General features: G+C 40.6%; 2 protein-coding genes across 3 annotated transcripts in view; both read left to right on the top strand.

The window, feature by feature from the left end:
- The window catches only part of LOC137997682 (protein NLRC3-like), a 173339-nt gene extending 166643 nt beyond the window's left edge, over positions 1–6696 (top strand). For both annotated transcript variants that reach the window (XM_068843843.1, XM_068843842.1), the window contains exon 11: positions 1756–6696. In XM_068843843.1, coding sequence (XP_068699944.1) covers positions 1756–4220 — 2465 coding nt within the window. In that variant the 3' untranslated portion in view covers positions 4221–6696. The remainder of the gene's footprint in view (positions 1–1755) is intronic.
- Positions 1–20000, top strand: part of LOC137997680 (NACHT, LRR and PYD domains-containing protein 12-like) — a 184383-nt gene that overhangs the window by 22793 nt on the left and 141590 nt on the right. The window lies entirely within an intron of this gene.

The raw sequence follows: 20000 nt of genomic DNA, 5'->3' as shown, positions 1-20000 counted from the left end.
CGACAACAACAACAACGACAACAACAACAACAGCAAAAAACAAACAAAAAAAAAAAGGAAAAAAAATCCCGTAACGCTGTTTCTCGTTACGCCGTTACCCGTTACGCCATTACGTGTTTTACTAACAACCGACAAAAGTAGTTGGGAAGGTTATGTAAATGAACCGCACCAGAGCTGTACTTCACCCCGCTTCTGTTAAAGCGCAAAAGAAATAGTTTCATAGCCCCTCTCCCCCCTATTCACTCGTTCAAAAAGGTCGTCACGTTTGCCTGTCAATTTCAACCCCCTACACTTTAAACACCGTTGTAGCTGCTCAATTGTGTAGTGTTCTGGTTCTCTCTCGAGAATTGAGCCAAGAACACGGTCGACGTCGCGTAAAACCGAAAATTATGCCTCATTTCTCTTGTGACTCTTACAGAGTCCTTACGGACTGAACTTTGTTTGTCTGAGTCACTTGGGGGTCTATAATGTCATGACGTCATTAGTGCGAAGCGCTATTCAGTTTAGCAAACATCGTCAGTTTCGCATATACTGTACTTCAACCCGCTTCTGTTAAAGCGCAAAAGAAATAGTTTCACCTTCTCTTATATAGCCCCCCTCCCCCCTGTTAAATGATGGAGGGTAACACAACAATTTCCCACTAAAACCATTCCGTTTTGCACAACATTGAATAGGGGGAGGGGAGAGAAGCAATGAAGACGTCAAAAGTGCTGACCTTCTCAACGGTTTTGTCTATGATTGTAGGCACGTTCGTTCTATGTATCGTGTGAGATGCGAACAGTGGATAGTTTAGGTGCATACTGTCCAGCTAGAAGAATCCCTAAAAGGGTCAATCAAATGGCTCGCTGCTGATAAGAGTTGTTGAGCAAGAACTAATGAGATTATGATTCAAATAAGCTCGTACTGTGTATGCCGTTTATTATTTATTCGAATGCCAACTTACTGTAAAGTCATGTCTGGTTTGTTGTATGTGATTTTTACAGATGTTTCTGTCAAGGAACAAACTCAGATCCTATTTACAAGGGAGAGCTTTCCATCTTCTTCTGTGGCTAATTATCGAACGGAACGTATATATGACCTTACGGGAATTTGCCCATGTTGGAAATCGACGCGAGAAAAAAAAAAACATTCACTCGTAAAATTCAGGATGCCCATAACATCGCACTAAAAAAAATGTGTTTACAACAAATGGGCTTTTTATGCACCCTTTTAATAAGTCTAATATATGCCGTTTTCCACTAATGACGTCGAACTCGTGCTTTCAAATTTTATTCAGCCCCGCTTGGTTTTAAAATGGATTTATTACTTTAATATAATCGTCACTCCATTTCAATTTCAGTTTATTATTATTGCTACAAGTTCATACCACTAGGCATTGTGATACGGAAGCCAAAGACTCATCCACGCTAAGAGAAAACATTCTTTACGTGGATAAAACAGCACATACATTTAGAAACTGTTCTCGTTTGTGTAGCAGAAATGACTTTAACAGCGGCGATACATAAAAAAAAATTCAGCCAAGAGGGCTTGCAAGCCAGTGAAACCTCTAAATTCATTAACAATATCAAAAATCGGATTAGCTAGGAAATAGGTAGAATGATAGGCAAAAGATGGATTTTGGCTTTAAAATTGGAAATCGTCTCTCACTGATGTAGAAGCAAAAAAATAAATAAAAGAAACGTAGAAGAAGCGAATAACTTTTAATCAGTCGACCTCTAAATTGACCCTATTTCTGGGTTTTTGTTTGTTTTGCAGCAACTTCTTCATGTCAGAGTCATATCATTGAATCGATAAGACAAATTTACCAAACGAATGAAGGGGTGGTTTTGCCAGTTCCTTGGAATGAAGGGTTCAGCTTCCAACTAGAGAACATTTTCACCAGACTTAAGATAGTTCCAAAAGAAAAGACACGCGGAACGCTGGCGAAAGAAATCACCAACATGACAAGTATTTTTACATCACACGAAGATTGCCAACATCCGCGAGTTGTCCTGATTGAGGGCGAACCCGGCATGGGAAAGACGACCTACTGTAAAAAGCTGGTATATGATTGGGCAACTAAACAAGACCACAAATGGGATGCGTCTTTCCCGAGAGTAGAGGTGCTCCTGCTCCTCAGATGTCGTGACATTGATTCTAGCATCTGGGAGGCTATCGACGATCACATTCTGCCGGAAGAAGTCGACCCAGAGTTGAAAGAAACGTTTTTCCGGTTCGTGCGAGAAAACCCTTCTAAAGTCCTGTTAGTGCTCGATGGGTTGGATGAGGCAGACCCTCAAAAATTGGCTGTGTACTTTAGTCTTATTCAAAGAAAGCTGCTCCCTGGTTGTCACATTGTTCTTACTTCTCGTCACGAAGCAGGAATTAAAGTAAGACCTTACTCGGACACACTGTTGGAGATTGTTGGATTTACGAGAAGTGATGCGGAGTGTTTTATAAGGAAGTATTTTCGACACGCAGTGCAAATGGGAGAGAAGCTGATAAATGTACTGTGGCATCCGTTTGATGCTGATGAGCACACTGAAGGGAATTTAAATGAACTAACTAAAAACCCTTTGAATACACTTCTGCTCTGTCTGCTTTTCGAAGATTTTGGCGGCGTTCTACCAAACAACAGAACACAGCTGTACGTAGAGATCGTTGTCTTCGTTTTGAGGCGATACGAAATGAAGAACCATTTACCAAGTAGTGCTAAAGACCTTCTTGTAGTTTACAAGAAGGAACTGATGACCCTAGGGAAAATGGCACAAGAATGTCTTTGTAAAGGAGAGCTGCATTTCGAAGACGTCGAAGGGAATTTCAAGGAAAGTCTGTTCATTAAATTTGGCTTTCTCTCCATCCAGGCTGGCGGTAGCAAGAGGACTCCTTGTTTCTCTTACAGTTTTTTTCACAAGAGTTTTCAAGAATTCTTTTCTGGTCTACATCTTGCGTTTTCTATCCTGGATGGAGAAATTGATAAGAAGTCAGTTCTGACTGACGAAAGATATTTTCGTGAACTAAATCAAGTTTTCATGTTCATGAGTGGAATCATATCCTCACAATCCGAGGAAACGGTAGTGTCGATTGTAAATAGTGTTGCCTCACTTGTAAATGTGAGAGGCCGCGGATCTCCGCATGACGCGAACTTGTACCTGAAGTTGGCTTTAGATGTCATAGGGGAATGTAAAACTTCCTCCGAAAACCTGTATACTAAATTAGCTTATACCTTTGGCAAAAGTCTTGATTTGACGGAAATTCTAATAGACTTCACATCAGGTACGAACATTGCTGCCTTTTCCCAGGCCCTCACAGTAAACACCTCCCTTACTACTTTGGATTTGACTTGGAACTCCATTGGTGATGAGGGTGCTTCTTCGCTTTCCCAGGCCCTCGCAGTAAACACCTCCCTTACTACTTTGAATTTGTTGTGCAACTCCATTGGTGCTGAGGGTGTTACTTCACTTTCCCAGGCCCTCGCAGTAAACACCTCCCTTACTACTTTGAATTTGTCTGACAACTCCATTGGTGCTGAGGGTGCTACTTCACTTTCCCAGGCCCTCGCAGTAAACACCTCCCTTACTACTTTGAATTTGTCTGACAACTCCATTGGTGCTGAGGGTGCTACTTCGCTTTCCCAGGCCCTCGCAGTAAACACCTCCCTTGCTACTTTGAATTTGTCTCTCCAGTTCATTGGTGCTGAGGGTGCTACTTCGCTTTCCCAGGCCCTCGCAGTAAACACCTCCCTTACTACTTTGAATTTGTCTGACAACTCCATTGGTGCTGAGGGTGTTACTTCACTTTCCCAGGCCCTCGCAGTAAACACCTCCCTTACTACTTTGAATTTGTCTGACAACTCCATTGGTGCTGAGGGTGCTACTTCACTTTCCCAGGCCCTCGCAGTAAACACCTCCCTTACTACTTTGAATTTGTCTGACAACTCCATTGGTGCTGAGGGTGCTACTTCGCTTTCCCAGGCCCTCGCAGTAAACACCTCCCTTACTACTTTGAATTTGTCTTACAACTCCATTGGTGATGACAGTGCTACTTTACTTTCCCAGGCCCTCGCAGTAAACACCTCCCTTACTACTTTGGATTTGTTTAACAACTCCGTTGGTGATGAGGGTGCTACTTCACTTTCCCAGGCTCTCGCAGTAAACACGTCCCTTACTGCTTTGTATTTGTCTGACAACTTATTTGGTGTTCCTCGCTATAGTTTAGACTCTCGCATCATACTTCGGTGATGAGCGTGATCTTCTTTCTAAAGGTTTCAGTCTTTACATCGACGCCAACAGGATCATGACCCACGATATTAGGGACCTTAAGCAAGCGCGACGACGACGGCTACGAGAAGGTTGTTGTCTAAATATTATGGAATTTAAGATCTACGACGGCGACGGTCGACGAAAACGTCACTTCGTAATATAACATGGCTCTATCATAAGTCTTTCGCGATTATTCAGTCTCGTTCACGTCCTACAATGTGGGCGAAGTATCCTAAAATGAATTGGTACGAGCGGTTTCAGAGTTAAACTAGAGAATTAAGGATTTTCTGTTGAATGCTTAAGTTGTCGTCAAAACCTCAAATTTGGTGATTTCACGTCGTCGTTATGCAGAGGACCGCTAAGATACTTGCTAAAATCCGTGCTGGACGTGCAGCACGATTATTTATGCTCTTTTAACCAATAATATTACTGTTTTGTGGCGATGTCGTAGTCGTAACCGTCGCCGTTTCTTAAATTCCCTATTATTTTTCGTTACTGTGATGATTTTGCGATTACTCCAAGTCGTTCGGCTTGGAAAGTGTGAATACATAATCCAAGAATAAATTTGATGAGAACGGTGTGGATGTTCAGAGAGAAAATTGAAAATTCATAGTCATGTGCTCTCGTTCTCCACATGACCTCAAATTTGATCATTTCACGTCGTAGTCAAGACGAGAACGGCCAAAAAAAACTTATCAAAATGTAAAACGCACGTGCAGGGCGTGCAAAGCTATTTTTTTTGCCCACTAAATATGCAAATTTATGGAGTTCTCGTTGCCGTGGTCCACGCTCATATTGTCTGTTAGAGTTCACGGTGTTGTTGTTGTTGAATCCTCACCCCTTGTTTGTTGGTAAGCATGCACTGAAAGGTTAAAAGTCACTTTCTTGCTAGTGCGTTTCGAGAAATTAAGGTCTTACATACACAGAAAGACACCCAGTTTGTCCCTTGAGATATGTTTCAGTTTAAGTGTGTACCCTGATAAAAAATTACAGTCGAGTCCTTTTTTCTTCGGATTTTGAAAGTGTGTTTGTTTGGATTTTGCGGTCAGCAAAACTGACCGATTCGACATTACAGGGTTGGATCTAGGAGTAAGTGACGTCATTTACTCACTAGTTAAACGTTTGAGCGCGTAAATGTAGTTTATTATATATGCAAAACACGAGTTTAAAAGTCTGAAAGCACGAAACTCCCCTGCTGCATATCAAGTCAGCCGCGTACACACGCAATGTGCCTTGAGTCTTTGACGTCATTTTCTCCTCGATCCAGCTCTCTCAAGATTTTAAAATTAGTAATGGCAGACCATTTAATAGGAAAATGTCATTTAATTTTGAAATCAAAGCTTAAGACTTGGGTCACTTAGTGTTAACTGAACGTAGTTTTGAAATCCAAAGAAAAGGAGAATTGATTTTTTGGTCTTAAGACGGCGTTTAAGGCATTTTACGTAAAGTAGAAAGGAAGATGTGCTACTCAAGATGTCCGCAAAGATGATAGACAGCAGGCGCGCAACCCGATGACTTTTTGTGACTTCCGTCAGTTGCCTTTTTTAATCTACTTCAATTTCACAAAGAACTCAAGCCGGTCAAATGCTAAAAGTGCCAGTTTCGTTGCACCACATTTTTGTCTCTTTTTTAAAATAGACCAAATTGGCTAACTCATTGTTTAGCCCAATTGAGATCCTTTCAGAATAAAACGTTTTTTTCCAAGTATTTTCATATTATTTAAATGTGAATGCTACATTACCATGTAAATGCATTATAAACCCCGAGAGATTAGAATGGAAACTTTTCCCCTAGTGTAAACGTAGTCTAAGACTGTCTGTACATGAATGCTGTTTAAAAGTTACTGTAATGATATCAAAGAATGCTGCGGCTTTTCACAATCAGGTTCAGTAATCTGACAAGATTCTTGTAAAATAAATTTATTTACTTGTTAATAACAAATGAATTTTAGTGGCAACTATTTAAGACAAATGCAAGTTTTAATAGGCCATTTTCCAAATATCAAATATTCAGCTTGATAGTGAGGCAGTGAGGACAAAAAAAAAAAAACACTATGGAATGAATGTGAAAAATATTTACATATCATTCACTTTCCTTTGTCTTTGTCCTCTAAGCCTCTCTTTCAAGCTTAATAAAGGCCTATTCAGTGCTTTAAAAGATGCATCAATATGTACATCAATGTTAGGTCCATGAAGGTGGAAAGATTGCTGTAGCGTTTCACATTCAAGTTCAACAAATCTGACAACATCCTTATAAAGTAATTTATCAAGGTGTTCGCTAAAATGGTGTTTTTATTGTGCATAAGCAATACCTAATATATATTCCTGCGTTTTCAAGGCTAAACGAACATTGGTATCCTTTTTATGCAATTTTTTCAAAGGACTTATCAAGGAAGTTTCTCGATTACTTTGCTTTGTGTAAATATAGTGCTTTGTTTACGAATTAAATCAATTTAACAAGAGAGTTTCATCGGTTTATTCTACTTATCACGAGCAGCGACTTTAAGAGAGTCCTGATATGCTCTTACCTGAGGGTTACCATAAAAACATCTTTCAACCCGAGTTCAAGGGTCATACCGTCATTCTCCGTAAGGAAACAAAACCTTCATCCCCACCGTCATGTTGTTAGGGCTCGGAGGATTTCTTAAAACGTTTTCTTGTGTTCTCTTATTTACTTTGTTAAGATAGAAACGTTCATTCTCCTAACTAGTACCAAAGCTTTCTTTGTAGAGTAGTCATGAGAATTTGGTGTTAAATCACATCTCTTATAAGCTAATAATTCTCTTCTTTCTCAATAACCTCTTTGACAGACATTTTATTACGATTATAAGAAGAATTTACATGCTCATTACTCCTGGGAGTCAAAGACTGAACCCTTACCCCACTATCTACCCCTGGGCAACCGAGTACATGTCTCTTATCGTAGACACCCTTACCCCACTATCTACCCCTAAGTCTCCAAGTATCTTTATCGTAACTGAAATGAATGCATATTTGAAGTGCGGGTTAAAGACGAAAGAGAGAAGTGATCCTCACACTTATCTGGACAATTTAAGCAATTGTCTCTTATAGTAGACACCCTTACCCCACTATCTACCCCTTAGTCTCCAAGTATCTTTATCGTATCTGAAATGAATGCATATTTGAAGTGCGGGTTAAAGACGAAAGAAAAAAGTGATCCTCACACTTATCTGGACAATTTAAGCAATTGCCGCGTTATAGACAGCTGAAATATTCATGTGGCGTTCAAATGAATGGCTTCAGTCATCAGTTGGCAGAGCACTGTACCGGCATCGTAGAGGGGCATGGGTTCGGATCCCGTTGGAGCCACCTGAATTTGACAGGGTTTTTGTTCGGCTACGCTCAGTGATTGGTAGACGAAAACGTCTTGCCAGCTTGCTTAACAATCAGAATCTCACACGCGTTTTGCCGCGTCTCCTTAGCGCCGGCCTCGCATACCTGCATCGCGTTCTGATTGGTTTAATTGCTTGTCTGTGTCCTGGGTGCTTAACCACCTTAATAGCTTCAATTTGCGTTGCACGGCACTTTGAGAAAACGTTCCATGTTTGACATATTTGTTCTGCATCGTTTTAGGGAAACACACGGTCTTCCTTGTTAGTCTATCAAATGAACCCTTGTTTTCTCTCACCTGTTTAAAATCCCGCTCCTCGTTGACTGAGTGTGAGCAGTTACCTTCATTGGAGGAGAACGCAAACGACTTGATACAAAGACTGTGAGACTGAAAGAAACAATAAGAGATTTCAATAGCTGGGTCGGCAGGTTTTTTTTTCTTTCTGTAATCATCACGTTGATTCGTTTTATTTGTACCACTAATATTTTAACTCGACTGAACACTATAAAATTGACACTTTATCGCAGCGCCTAACACATTTCATCATTTCTCCGAAAAAAACGTCGCCTTTAGGGAACTGACACAAGTTACACAATGTGAACTTAAAACGGCAACCATTTGAGCCACTGACGAGTTGTTGAAAGACACGGGTTTGTCAGTGAGTCAACGTCACCCGATCGGCCTTTCTTTTTCTAAGAATTTCTTTATTGAAAAACAGTTGATATAGAGAAGACTCACATCCACAGACGAGGCCCAGTGGCATTTCATGTCCCTGAAAGTCACCAATTTTAACCGTCAATTCGAAGACAGTTCGAGTCGGATCATCGTCTTAGAAATTTTCTCATGAATTGTACGGACCATCATGAATCATACCTGAAAGACTGAGAGATCAGTATGTAAATTCACCTCTCAATTTCAATGCACTGTCAGCTAAAAAAGTACTGAGAATAAAGATTATTGTCAGCTCAAGGGTACCACCCTGATAAACCACGAAATTCTCATGACCTCCCAACGAAGAGATCTATAAAAGTAGCGAGGAGAATAAACTTTTATATCATTGGAGTCAAACGGGTTTTCCATTTTACTTAGTTTCTTTGCTGTCCCCTGCCAAACAACGAGCAGGTGAGAATACAAACTCAACGCCTGTCGCACCAGTTTCATTTCTGCATGCCGGATAACCGACACATATTTGTCATGTAAAAAAGATCTATTTTTTACGCAGTGATTACAACCCATTGAGCCCTGAGAGTGACATTTAATAGATTTTACTCTGTCTAACGCCAGACAATTTTACTAGTCAATGGGGTTCGGTTCAGGAGTCAAATGGTTAAAATTGCGCAAATTTGTATTGAGATGACGTCACTTGTTGCTGTCTCCGTTTCTTTGGTAGGAAGCTCCAGTATCTGAGAGCTTTTAAAAGAAACCACGAAGACTAGACGGGAACGAAAACATCTGACTCACTTCAAAATGCAACTTGACGCTATCTTAAAAACTCAGCGATTATTCCATTTTGTCCACGTTTTACAATATGGGTGAAGTATTATCGTATAACTGGGTTGGTACGAGCGGTTTTGAAGTAAAGATTAAAAAATGACCGATTCAATGTTATATGCTCTCGTAGTCGTCATAACCTTAAATGTGGTTCTTTCAACTCGTTGTTTTTCAGAAGACCGTAAAGAAATTTTCAAAATACGTGCCACACGTGCAGCACGATTATTTCTTTTTCTTTTTAAGGGGGGTGGCTCTTAACTACCAAACTGTTGCTATGGACCCCTTCAAATAATCATTTTTCGAGTCCCTTTAAATCCAGTGACTTTTTTTCGCCAAGTGTGTTCTATCACTTCCATTTTTTGTCCAAATAGAAATTTCATGATCAGTTTACGAAAAATGATGGGACCGCCTCTTCCTTTTGTTTCCTGAGAGTTTTTGCATGTTTTTCACTGAAACGCACCGCAGAGGACTGGGACTAATTGTGCATGTGCCTTCTAATTGAAGTGATGTAAGATTTGCCCATTGAAAAAGATACTTCATAGAACCGTCTATGCAACCTTTTTGTAGGGCTCTTTGACTAAAAAGCTTCCTTAGCAAACATTGTCTTTCCGTAATTAAGTGCCACCCCCCTTAACAACCATAGCTTTCTGGCGTAGCTTTCTGGCGTTGTCGTTGCCGCATTTGTCATCGTTTCTTTGGGGAGTTTAAGAAACGGCGACAGCTACGGCAACCACAACACCACAAAACAATAGCAGGGAGTTTTAACAAAGGACAACGGCAAAGGCAACTACAACTTCACTTCAAAATATAACTTAGCCCTACGGGAAGTATTTCGCGATTATTCTATCTTGTTCACCTTGAACAAAAGGGGCGAATTATCGTGTAACTGGATTTATAGGAAAGGTTCTAAAATGAAGATAAAAAGTGAACGATTTTCTGTTGTATGCTCACGTTGTCGTCAAAACCTGAAATTGGGTGATTTCACGTTGTTGTTTTGTGAATTACGGCATTGAAATGCGTGCTGCACGAGAGTATTTTTCAATCCTTAACCAATGATATTCTTGCTTTGTGGCGTTGGCGTTGCCGTTGCTGTTGCCGTAGCCCAAGTTGTTGCTAAAACTCCCTAATATCATTGGATAACTGAAGAGGAAAAACACAATCTTGCTGAACGTGCGACACGCATTGTAACACACACATATATACGGTACTGTGCCTAAATAACAAAGACCTGAAATCACCTAGTTGTTTTGTCTTACATCTTAGGTCCCTACTTTAAGATCCACGACAGCAACCGGCGGCGAAAAACACGTCACCTCAAAATATAATTTGCTCCATCGTCGCTCCATCAAGTCTCAGGCTTTTGCCATTATTCTTCCATCTTGTTCACGTGGCATAATGTGAGCGAAGTATCCTTAAACTAAATTGGCTAGGAGCGATTTCGGAGTAAAAATGGAGAACGAAAGGTTCACATTTGTATGATTACGTTGTCGTAAAAACCTCAAATTTGAAGATTTTCGAAGTTTTACGAGTTTCACAACCAGTCCACCTATATGAACTTTGCTCAGAGTAATGCAAAAACATGAGCAGAGATGCGTGCCGCACGTTCAGCATGATATTTTTCCTTTTTTAAATAATATAACATCACTTTGTGGCCTTGGCGTAGCCGCAGCCGTCGTCGTTTCTTAAACTTCCTCAGTCACTAAGGAGCATTAGCAACAGAGAGTTTAAGAAACGACGACGGCTACGACTGCGACAATGCCACAAAACAATAATATCATTGGTTAAAAGAGCATAAATAATCGTGCTACATGTGCAGCACGAATTTTAGCAAGTATGTTTGCCGCCCTCCTGCATAACCACGACCAACAACGTAAGCATGTAACATGCATGCGTCGCGTTTGATTGGTTTAATTGCTTGTCTGTGTTCTGGGTACTTAACCACATTAATAGCTTCAATTTCCGTTGCACGGCACTTTGAAAAACGTTCCATGTTTTTTGACGCGCTTGTTTTACATCGTTTTAGGGAAAAGACACGGTCTTTTATGATATTCTATCAAGTGAACCTTGTTTTCTCTCACCTGTTTTAAATGCTCCTCGTTGATCGAGTCTGAGCACTGCCCACTGAACTATCTTCCTCCTCGGAGAACGCACACGACTTGATACCAAGACTGAGACTGAAGGAAACAAAAAAAGGGATTTCATCAGCTCGGTCGGCAAGTTTTTTTCTTTATTATCTCCGTGCTTCGCTCACTTGTTCGTTTAGGCGATCCTTCACAACTCGTGAATAAAAATCATACGCGCTCACCAACCATGAAGTAATCTATACTTATGTAATCATCACTTTGATTAGTTTTATTTGTATCGCTAATATTTAAGTCTAACACCAGAAAATTGTTACACCAGCGCATAACACATTTTACCATTTCTCCGAGGAACCTCGCCTTTAGGGAGCCACACAAGTTACACAAAGTGAACTTAAACGGTAACTATTTGAGTCACGGACGAGTTGTTGAAAGACACGGGTTTGTCTGTGAGTCGGTAGTAGCCAAAACGCGGGGCCGGGGCCGGGGTGCCTTTTTTCCATCTTTTTTTCGTTTCAATTTTTGTCGTTATGCTCCTGTACTGTTGTTTTCGAATGACCGGCATCTGTCCTTCATTTATGGTGGAAATTAGTCAAAAACATTAAGGAACTTATGGAAGCTGCGGAAGTTCGAGATAAGACTGTTTTTTAATTTTTTTTTTTTTTGTGTGCGTGTGTTTTAAAATCGAAGTTGGTTTTTGCGAGCATCTGACTTAGTCTTTCCGAAAATCGGAGTTTGTTTTTCGAAATTAAGAAATTCCGAAAATGCTGAAATTGGAGTCTATGAAATATACGCCAACTGCCAGAATCGCAGTTCCACGATGATCGTCACGCAGTCACGCAACGTTTTAATTTGCTCGTTTACTCGTGTTGAGGTCATGTTGTTGTCTGTCGTTACTAGAAACGGTTTGGAGTAAAGCCAGAACCCCATGGGAACTTGCTAGTCATTTCTATTCGGACGTCACGGGATCGAATCCAATATCACCATAAAAAAAAGAACTGAAAACAATTTTGCGAAAACAAGCAAATGAGAAAGTTGTGTAACGACTATCGTGCAACTGTGGCTATGTTCTGTTTCGTTTGAATTGTATTGCGGAGGTTTTTACGAAGTAAACATTAAAATGTGGTTTTAAAATGTGGAGGTCAGCGAGTCTTCAGTGTCTCAAGGAGTTAGCGTATATTCCCAACAAAAACTCCAATTTCAGTCTGAAATTCTCTTAATTTCGAAAAACAAACAAAGATGTCTCTTTACGTAGCTTCCGTATGTTCCATATTTTTTTGACTAATTTCCACCATAAATGAAGGAACGATGCCGAACATTCGAATATAACATTACAGGAGAATAACGTCAAAAATTGAAACAAAATGTGGGAAAAAAAAAAAGACACCCCGACCCCGGTGTTCTGTGTATGAAGGGTGGGTGGGTACTACAAAAAATACTTAACACCATCTTTTAGCTACCAATGTGTACCCCCACCCAACCCCCCAATTCCGAACACGATTCTATAACTATAACTATAAATTACACCATTAAAAAGCTGCTTTCTGTAATACCGTGCGTATAGAGCAACGCTGATTGCGCGAGTGAAACGACCCGGGGCATTCTGCGCACCTTGCCTCACAAGGAAGGCCATTCTACAGCGTGGCGCCACTATAAAACTATTTTTGAAATAATTTGTATGCTAAATAGTCCCGAGCTAACCCATGTTGACATTTGAATACCATGGTGGCCTTTTTTATGCTTAGCTGGCGATCAAGATTTTTCCACCCCATACTTTCCAACTTGCAAGTTTGGCCAGCATCAGCGTCAGAGAGGGTTAAAAAGGCGGGCTGCTCTATTCTGCAATTTTTTCACCTTCGTCTTGTAAAGTTACCCCACAGGTTCCCCATTAAAGATGTTACAGTAAGGTTGTCTGAGGAACCAAGTGCCTAACACGTTTCATGGTACCGATTCCAGAAGCGATCTTTTTGGTTAGTTTTTCGATGTGGCAATATTCCAGCTGAGTTCGTCGTCAATTGTTACACCAAATGATTGTCTTGATCAGTGTCTTGATCAGTTTTTTTTTTTTTTAACTCTGCCCTGCTTGATCTGTAGTTTCATTGGGTATCAGATACATGCACCTGACCAAAATGCAACTACGCCGGTATGTTGGAAGTGCTGTACTTTTGCGATTTTACTGTGCCTTAGTGCACACCCAAACTCAGTTGTTTTTGCTTTCAGTTTTGGGCACCGCAGTCAGTCATCCTGGTTGAAAACATTGAAAGGAGAGCTAAACGTTTAAGTTACGGAAATGTTATTTATCCTGTGGGGATCGCTTAGTCAAACTTAAGTTATTGCAACCTACTGGATAGAGTATCTTGACTTAATTTCTTTTATAAACGCCTTTACGGGCATATAGAACTACCTCTCGAGTTCAAATATTATTTTTCTTTTTCTTGCGGGTCAAATGCGCCGCGCGTGCTCAGCATTGCATTTTAAGACAAATCTTTCCTGTTCATCTGTTTTCCGTGACAATTTCTTTAATTGAGTCATCTTACCGAGGGACTTTAAGTAATAAGAGTCTCTTGATTCGTTTCAGTCGCTAAGACTTTTAACGTTTTTGATTGCTATAATTTGTTCCTTTAAAGTATGTCTTAAATGTCGTGGTGGAAATATTGTTGAAAAATTTTGCCTGTACCTTCTAAGTGGTAGTCGTTAGTAGAATTCAATTACAGTCTTTAGTTTATAATTTACGTAGATTTTAGATCATAATTTGTAATTAGATTTGAATTGCCATTTGGGTAAGGAGAGCTTTCTTGATATTTTAGGGGGTTAGATTGGGTTGGGTGTTAAAACCTAGTAGGGAACAGTCCTATTGTTTGGCCCCTGTACAGTGTACAAAGCCTGAAATAATGATAACTTGGCGTATCCCTGACGCCGACCCAGGAATTTGCGCACAACTACGTTAGACAGATTTGCCTGAGGGTCACGTAATGTAAACTATTTCCGAATACGTAAGCGGCGCCAATGACCCTATCCTAGTATCCACGCCTAGTCAGACAGGCATAAAGACACGAACAAGGAAAGGTTACGTTTTTACAAACGTTGGCCGTGTAGCACTTATATTTCAACAGACTTAACTGAATAAAGGGTAATGTGAAGTGCTAGATTTCTGTCCCATATGAACCGTGTAAGCGTTAGCCCTACTGATGGAAATGGGGCCACACAAGGACAAAGAAAAACTAACGCTCACATGGTTCATATGGGATAGAAATCTAGCTCTTCACATTACCCTCTATTCAGTTAAGCCTATAAAGACATGAACATTAACTGAGTTGACAACATCTAGCCATAACAAAAAAACCCCGATAGGCATAACGTAGGTTTTGTGGCCAGCCAAAGACGCAAATGCCAGTTAATGTCAACCAAATGCAAAATTTTAGTTGCAGCCAAACACCGAAGTGGCACCTGAGCCTATAGCAGTTTGGAGTATTCCCCGGCCAGAAAGGCACGGTGAACAAACGATTCGAACTGAACGCCAAGTTCAGTGATGTGGTCCCCCAAAGCCAAACAGACAGACAAACGATTGGCATCCTAACCCAGTCCAGTATTCGTGCCCGGCCCGAGAGGCCCAAACATAAGCAATTTTAACGGAACCCGATGTTCAGGTACAGCCAAACACACTTTAGTGGCAACCTGAACCCAGTCCCAGCCCGAGAGACCTAAATGCAAACAAATTATTGCAACCGAATCCGCAACCTAGTTCCCAGGGTTCTCTATTGCCCGTCCCCACAAAGGAGAGAGAACCTGGGACAAGGTTGCCAAATCCGAAGCTGGCTATTATGATCAAAAAATCATTTCCTTTTTTCTTCAGATTTTGAAAGTGTGTTTGACTCAACACCTGATTGGCAAAACTCTGAACATTGATTTTTATCCAAAGGCTGTTTCGTTTGAGTATAAGAATTGCCCGAAACGGAAAATACCATAATACTTGTTTGTCCACCCAAATTTTTAATAAGCATTGTTTCCCGTATGGGTTTCTCTTGGGACTTGCAAATGGTCCCAAGAGAAAAGAAAAACAATGCTTATTCAAAATTTGGGTGGACAAAGAAAGAGTATCATAGTATTTTCCGTTTCGGGCAATTGGATTTCACGCTCCGCCATTACTTGCCGATTGGACGTCAGAGGGTTGGATCTAGGAAGTGTGACGAGTGATGTCATTTTCTCACTAGCTTAAAATTTCAGCGTGGAAATGCAGCTTATTATAGATATAAAACACGAGTTTCAAATCTGAAAGCCCGAACTCCCGTGCTGAATATTAACTCAGCTGCGTTCACATGCACTGCATTCTAAAGCCCGGTTTCCACTTGAGCAAAGAAGAACAATCATAGGCGTAATGCGACGTTCACAAAGTGGAACAAGCGGATGAAAGTTGGCATTCGCAATCGTAGAAACGTTGGAGTAGATCTAGTAGAGATTCAAGATGGCGTGCGAATCGTTGTGTTTGTGCTTCGGCCTAACACACTCCGGTCCCACTTGTGAAATAAGTACAAGAGCGAGATAAGAACAAGCACTTGGGCCACTTCAGTTAATCAAATGAAAACGAAAAATTGCACTTTAACTGGCGCCCGAAGCTAATTCTGAACAGCATTCGTGCCCGCCCTGAAAAATCTAATTGCAATCTACATTTCAGTTTTTCTGAACGGGAGCGACTACTACGTGGCTCTTTCTCCTATTCGGTGTATTTCACTGTACTGAACTTGAATCCTCCTGGTGTTCAATTTATTTTTGTTTGGGACAACTACAAGCTGGCAATGCGTGTGTTTGGTAACAACTCAATCTCGTGTTTGTTGAATTTTCTTGCCTATTGTTTACATTTGGGCCTCCCGGGCCGGCAAAAATACTGAACTACGTTGTAGGTTCGGGTGCCAATTCAGTATGTTTGGCTGAACTTCGTGTTTAATAGGTGGAATTGTTTTACTTTGGGTTTCCACCGAACCCTGAGATGCCACCAGCGCCAAACATATAACATAAGAAATACGAGAGGCAAGTATTGATGATGTCCCAAATCAAAATAAGGTAACAAACAAGGAATTGGTAAATGCGAAATAACCTGACGAACACGGGAACTCAAAAAAATTAACATTTGATCAGAGAAGCATAACGTGCCAAGTAATGAAACTGACTCCAGTTTGAAAAACAGAAAACATATCTACCTCTAAATTCGCCGCTTGAGGCGGAGCTTGTTGGATTTGTTGAACCGGAGGAGTCGGTGGTCCTGGCGCTTGGGGAGCTTTAACCATAGAAGGACAGGAAAAAAGAAGAAACACCTCGAACCAGCGGCCGTGGATTTTATGGCAAAAGAGATCAACAAGATGGAGCGCTTTACTTTTTATAGTCGCGAATATATAAACCGAGTGAATTCCACGCTTTGTTGTCACATTCCAGCGCTTAGTACACTCCCGTGGAGCATTTTGGCCAGTTTGAAAAGATATGTCAAAAACGAGTGCGAGTGCTTCATCAGGGGTTACAAACGTGGAGAAGCTAATGAAAGTACGGTGTGGTAGGCGAAGTACTTTTATTGTTTCGAGGTGTTTGAAACCTTTGTTGGAACACGGAGCACGAGTTTTTGACATGACTTCTCCACTCTTTTTTTTTCATTTTTATTTCGTATGAGTGTTATGTGAGGATCTTTTGTTTTGTTAGACAAGTAAAAAGTAATTTGAAAAGGAAATGAATCTAAAAGGTAGAACTTCCGAAAAAATTTGACATAATAAGGCGTAATGGAGAGCAAGGCAGAATCACGTCGCTTTCGCCTGCCAAAATCGTCTTCCAAAAAAAGTGATTGGGTTAAGGTAATCCTTAGTATCGCATTGCACGTCCTCACTGCGCACGATTCTCGCGTCATTACCGGGCGCACATGAGCACGTGCGCGTACAAAACGTAAGAGATTTCCCTCAAACTAAGCCCGATAGCGAAATAAATGCTCCTTTTCTCTCAAACGAGCACGGTGACCCCCGATTTTCTTTTCAGGTTTTTGCTAAGAACAATCTAATAAAGAACATATTTGAAGAAGAAATAAAGTGGGATAGTAGAACATGAATCTTTTTTGGAAAACCGTTCCGTACTGGGTGTATTTTGGCCAAGGCGAAGACTTCAAGCTAACCACGGAACTGTCCCAAAGAGTGCACTACTCTAACAACCAGGCAATAAAAAACGGCGTAAATGAAGCAATACTGCTTATATGAATAAAAGAATCTATATTTTCAAAATACAATTTCGTATCTTTCAAGTAACGAAGACTTAAGGTGATTCGAATTTTTAACGCGCAACCAGTACAAATACCCCATTTTAAGAGCTTGCTGGCGCGTAAGCAAGCACGGTGACCCCATTTTTTAATTGCATTTTTTTAATGTTGATATCATGAATGTTAATTATGCCAAGTTTCCAAAAAAGTTTGATAGTAGAACAATTTCAAGGCGGATTACCTTAACGAGGCCCTTCCAGTTTCAACTAAATATGAAAAGAATTGGGCTGTGCAAGTGCCGGTTTTAGATTGCGATGGACTTTTCAAAAACTATTAAGCCTTGAAAGCAGACATTGCTGAAATGGATGCTCTTTCGCTGAATTATTGGGTGTCCAAATTCGTTTTAATCCTCGGGACGCTAATAATAAGAGGTACGGCGAAAGTTTTATGTCGACTATTATTCGGGAAATGTAAAATGTATTGTGTGCGAGTATTTTATTTATATGTGTGTTTTTTTTCGAAGGTTTATTAGCATAAAGGTTCATTTAAATTCAAGTGTCTTGATCATTTTTTGAAATAACTCGTGTGTTTCTTGATCTGTAGTTTCATTGGCTATCAAGATACATGCACTTGACCAAAATGGGGCACTCCGATTGGCTAATAGCCTCATGAATTATTAATAATTTTGAGAAGCTATATTAATATACTGAATGTCTGGGGACAATGGAAAATCAATCAGTTCTGGGTCAGTTCCTTTCGTGCCCTCATCCATTTCGTGGCAGTTGATCGGTACTCCCTCGGAGTTGTCAGAATCTTTCTGATTTTGGTAGAAATGGGTTTCATTGCCAGAATCTTTCTTGCAGATGTGCGTTCACGATCCAGAGTACAAATAGGTGTTACCACATTTCCAGCAATTTAAGCGATTTCTATTCTGTCGATTCATTTTACGTGGTGAGCGGCATCTCTTTGGCATTTTGGAAAGAGAAATTGACTCCGAAAGTATCTAAAAATATATTTGTCGTTACATGTAACACGTTCTGAGACTTGGCAAACCGCTGACTGTCGTTACCGTAGATTTGAAAATTTGTCACCAATTATATTGATTGTCGGTCATGAATACAATAATTTGCCTGCGTGGCAGGCGTTAAAAGTGGAGGGAGGGAGGGAAACGAAAGGGGGGACTAGGAAGAGGGGAAAGAACTCCTGCAGTAAACACCCCTTGCTTTTACACGTCTTAAAACCGGTCTGGTGTCTTTTTTTTTTTTTTTCCTGTTGTTGTTGGTAGTGACCAATGCGTATATCCCACGGATATTGAATTAAACTCCGATCGGGTGAATTTACTTTTATTCCCTTCCGTATCTCCAAACTTCCCTGTCGCGATTAGAACACGTATACTTTTCCCACCCTTCACAATTACCTGCGAGCACGTTAGATCACTTGGCCACCGTGACGCACTTCCGTTATTTAGATAAAAGCAAACACTTAGTGTGGAATCTTTCCGCCCGCCATGATTGACACAGTATTAAACTATTCGATAAAGTGGGCAGATGCTTTTTCTTTGAGAAAGGCAAGCTTTAAAGGTACGAAGAGATTTTTTGCGTTATTTCTAGATCTTGCTTCGTACTTGTGTGTTTCATGGCCACTGTGAACATTATTTGGCATAGAACCGAATACTTCATTAGAAGTATTTTGCATAGAACGAATACTCCAATGTTTCTTGGGAACCAATTTTTTCAGCCGTTTTGACGTAGAAAGAGAATAAGAAAATAGCTTTCAAAGGCCAAACAAAATAAAAAATTAAATGAAGTTTTAAAAAAAAGCGAATTAGCTATCGTCGTCACGGGGACTTCGCAGCGGTTCCCCATCCAAGCTTAACTTCAGTTGACACTAGCTTCTAGCATCAACTATTGTGATCTTTGTGTTACATGCGCAGATGTATCCACAGGCACCCCAAGCTAAGTGTGAGTGTGGCCGACAAAAATTGGACATAGGTGAAAAAGCCAGTCTTCAGTCTACTTTTCGTCTATAACCTGCACTTGAAATCTATACAATTATTTCAGTTAAGGTAATCAAAGGTCCATCAAGGAATCAATTAAAAGAAACAAATGATCGTTATAAACACTCTGCGCTTCGATGAGGGCGTCGTCCTTATCCTACACACCGTCCCTTTAAAACTGTACTTGTATGTTGCCTCTACACTCATCTCCCACAGGGCAAATGACCGCAACATTAACAACAGGACGACTTTAGATACCAGTTGACGTCATCTACAGTCGTCCTCTTAACTTTGGCATTTTGTATTCGACCGTCTGACCCAGCTGGGCCTGAGATTCAAATGCATGAAGTTCTACTATGCACCACTTGCCTCGAACAACATTATCATCCCAATAACTACTGTAACCCTGTCGTTGACTTTCAAATTTTGTCGTTCAACTTGCCACTGCCTCCTTGGTACTACAACCTCGTTCCCAGGGTCTCTCTTCTCTGCCTCCATTGTCGTTGAGAGAAGACCCTGGTTCACGCTGGTCACGTGGCACTCGTCGACAAACATTTTTCCACTAGGGTAGTGTTTTCGTTATATTTTGATCCCGCAACCGCACCTGGGCGCAA

This window comes from Montipora foliosa, chromosome 3, assembly GCF_036669935.1.
Source record: "Montipora foliosa isolate CH-2021 chromosome 3, ASM3666993v2, whole genome shotgun sequence".
Lineage (NCBI taxonomy): Eukaryota > Metazoa > Cnidaria > Anthozoa > Scleractinia > Acroporidae > Montipora > Montipora foliosa.
This window is presented reverse-complemented; position numbering and strand designations above follow the sequence as displayed.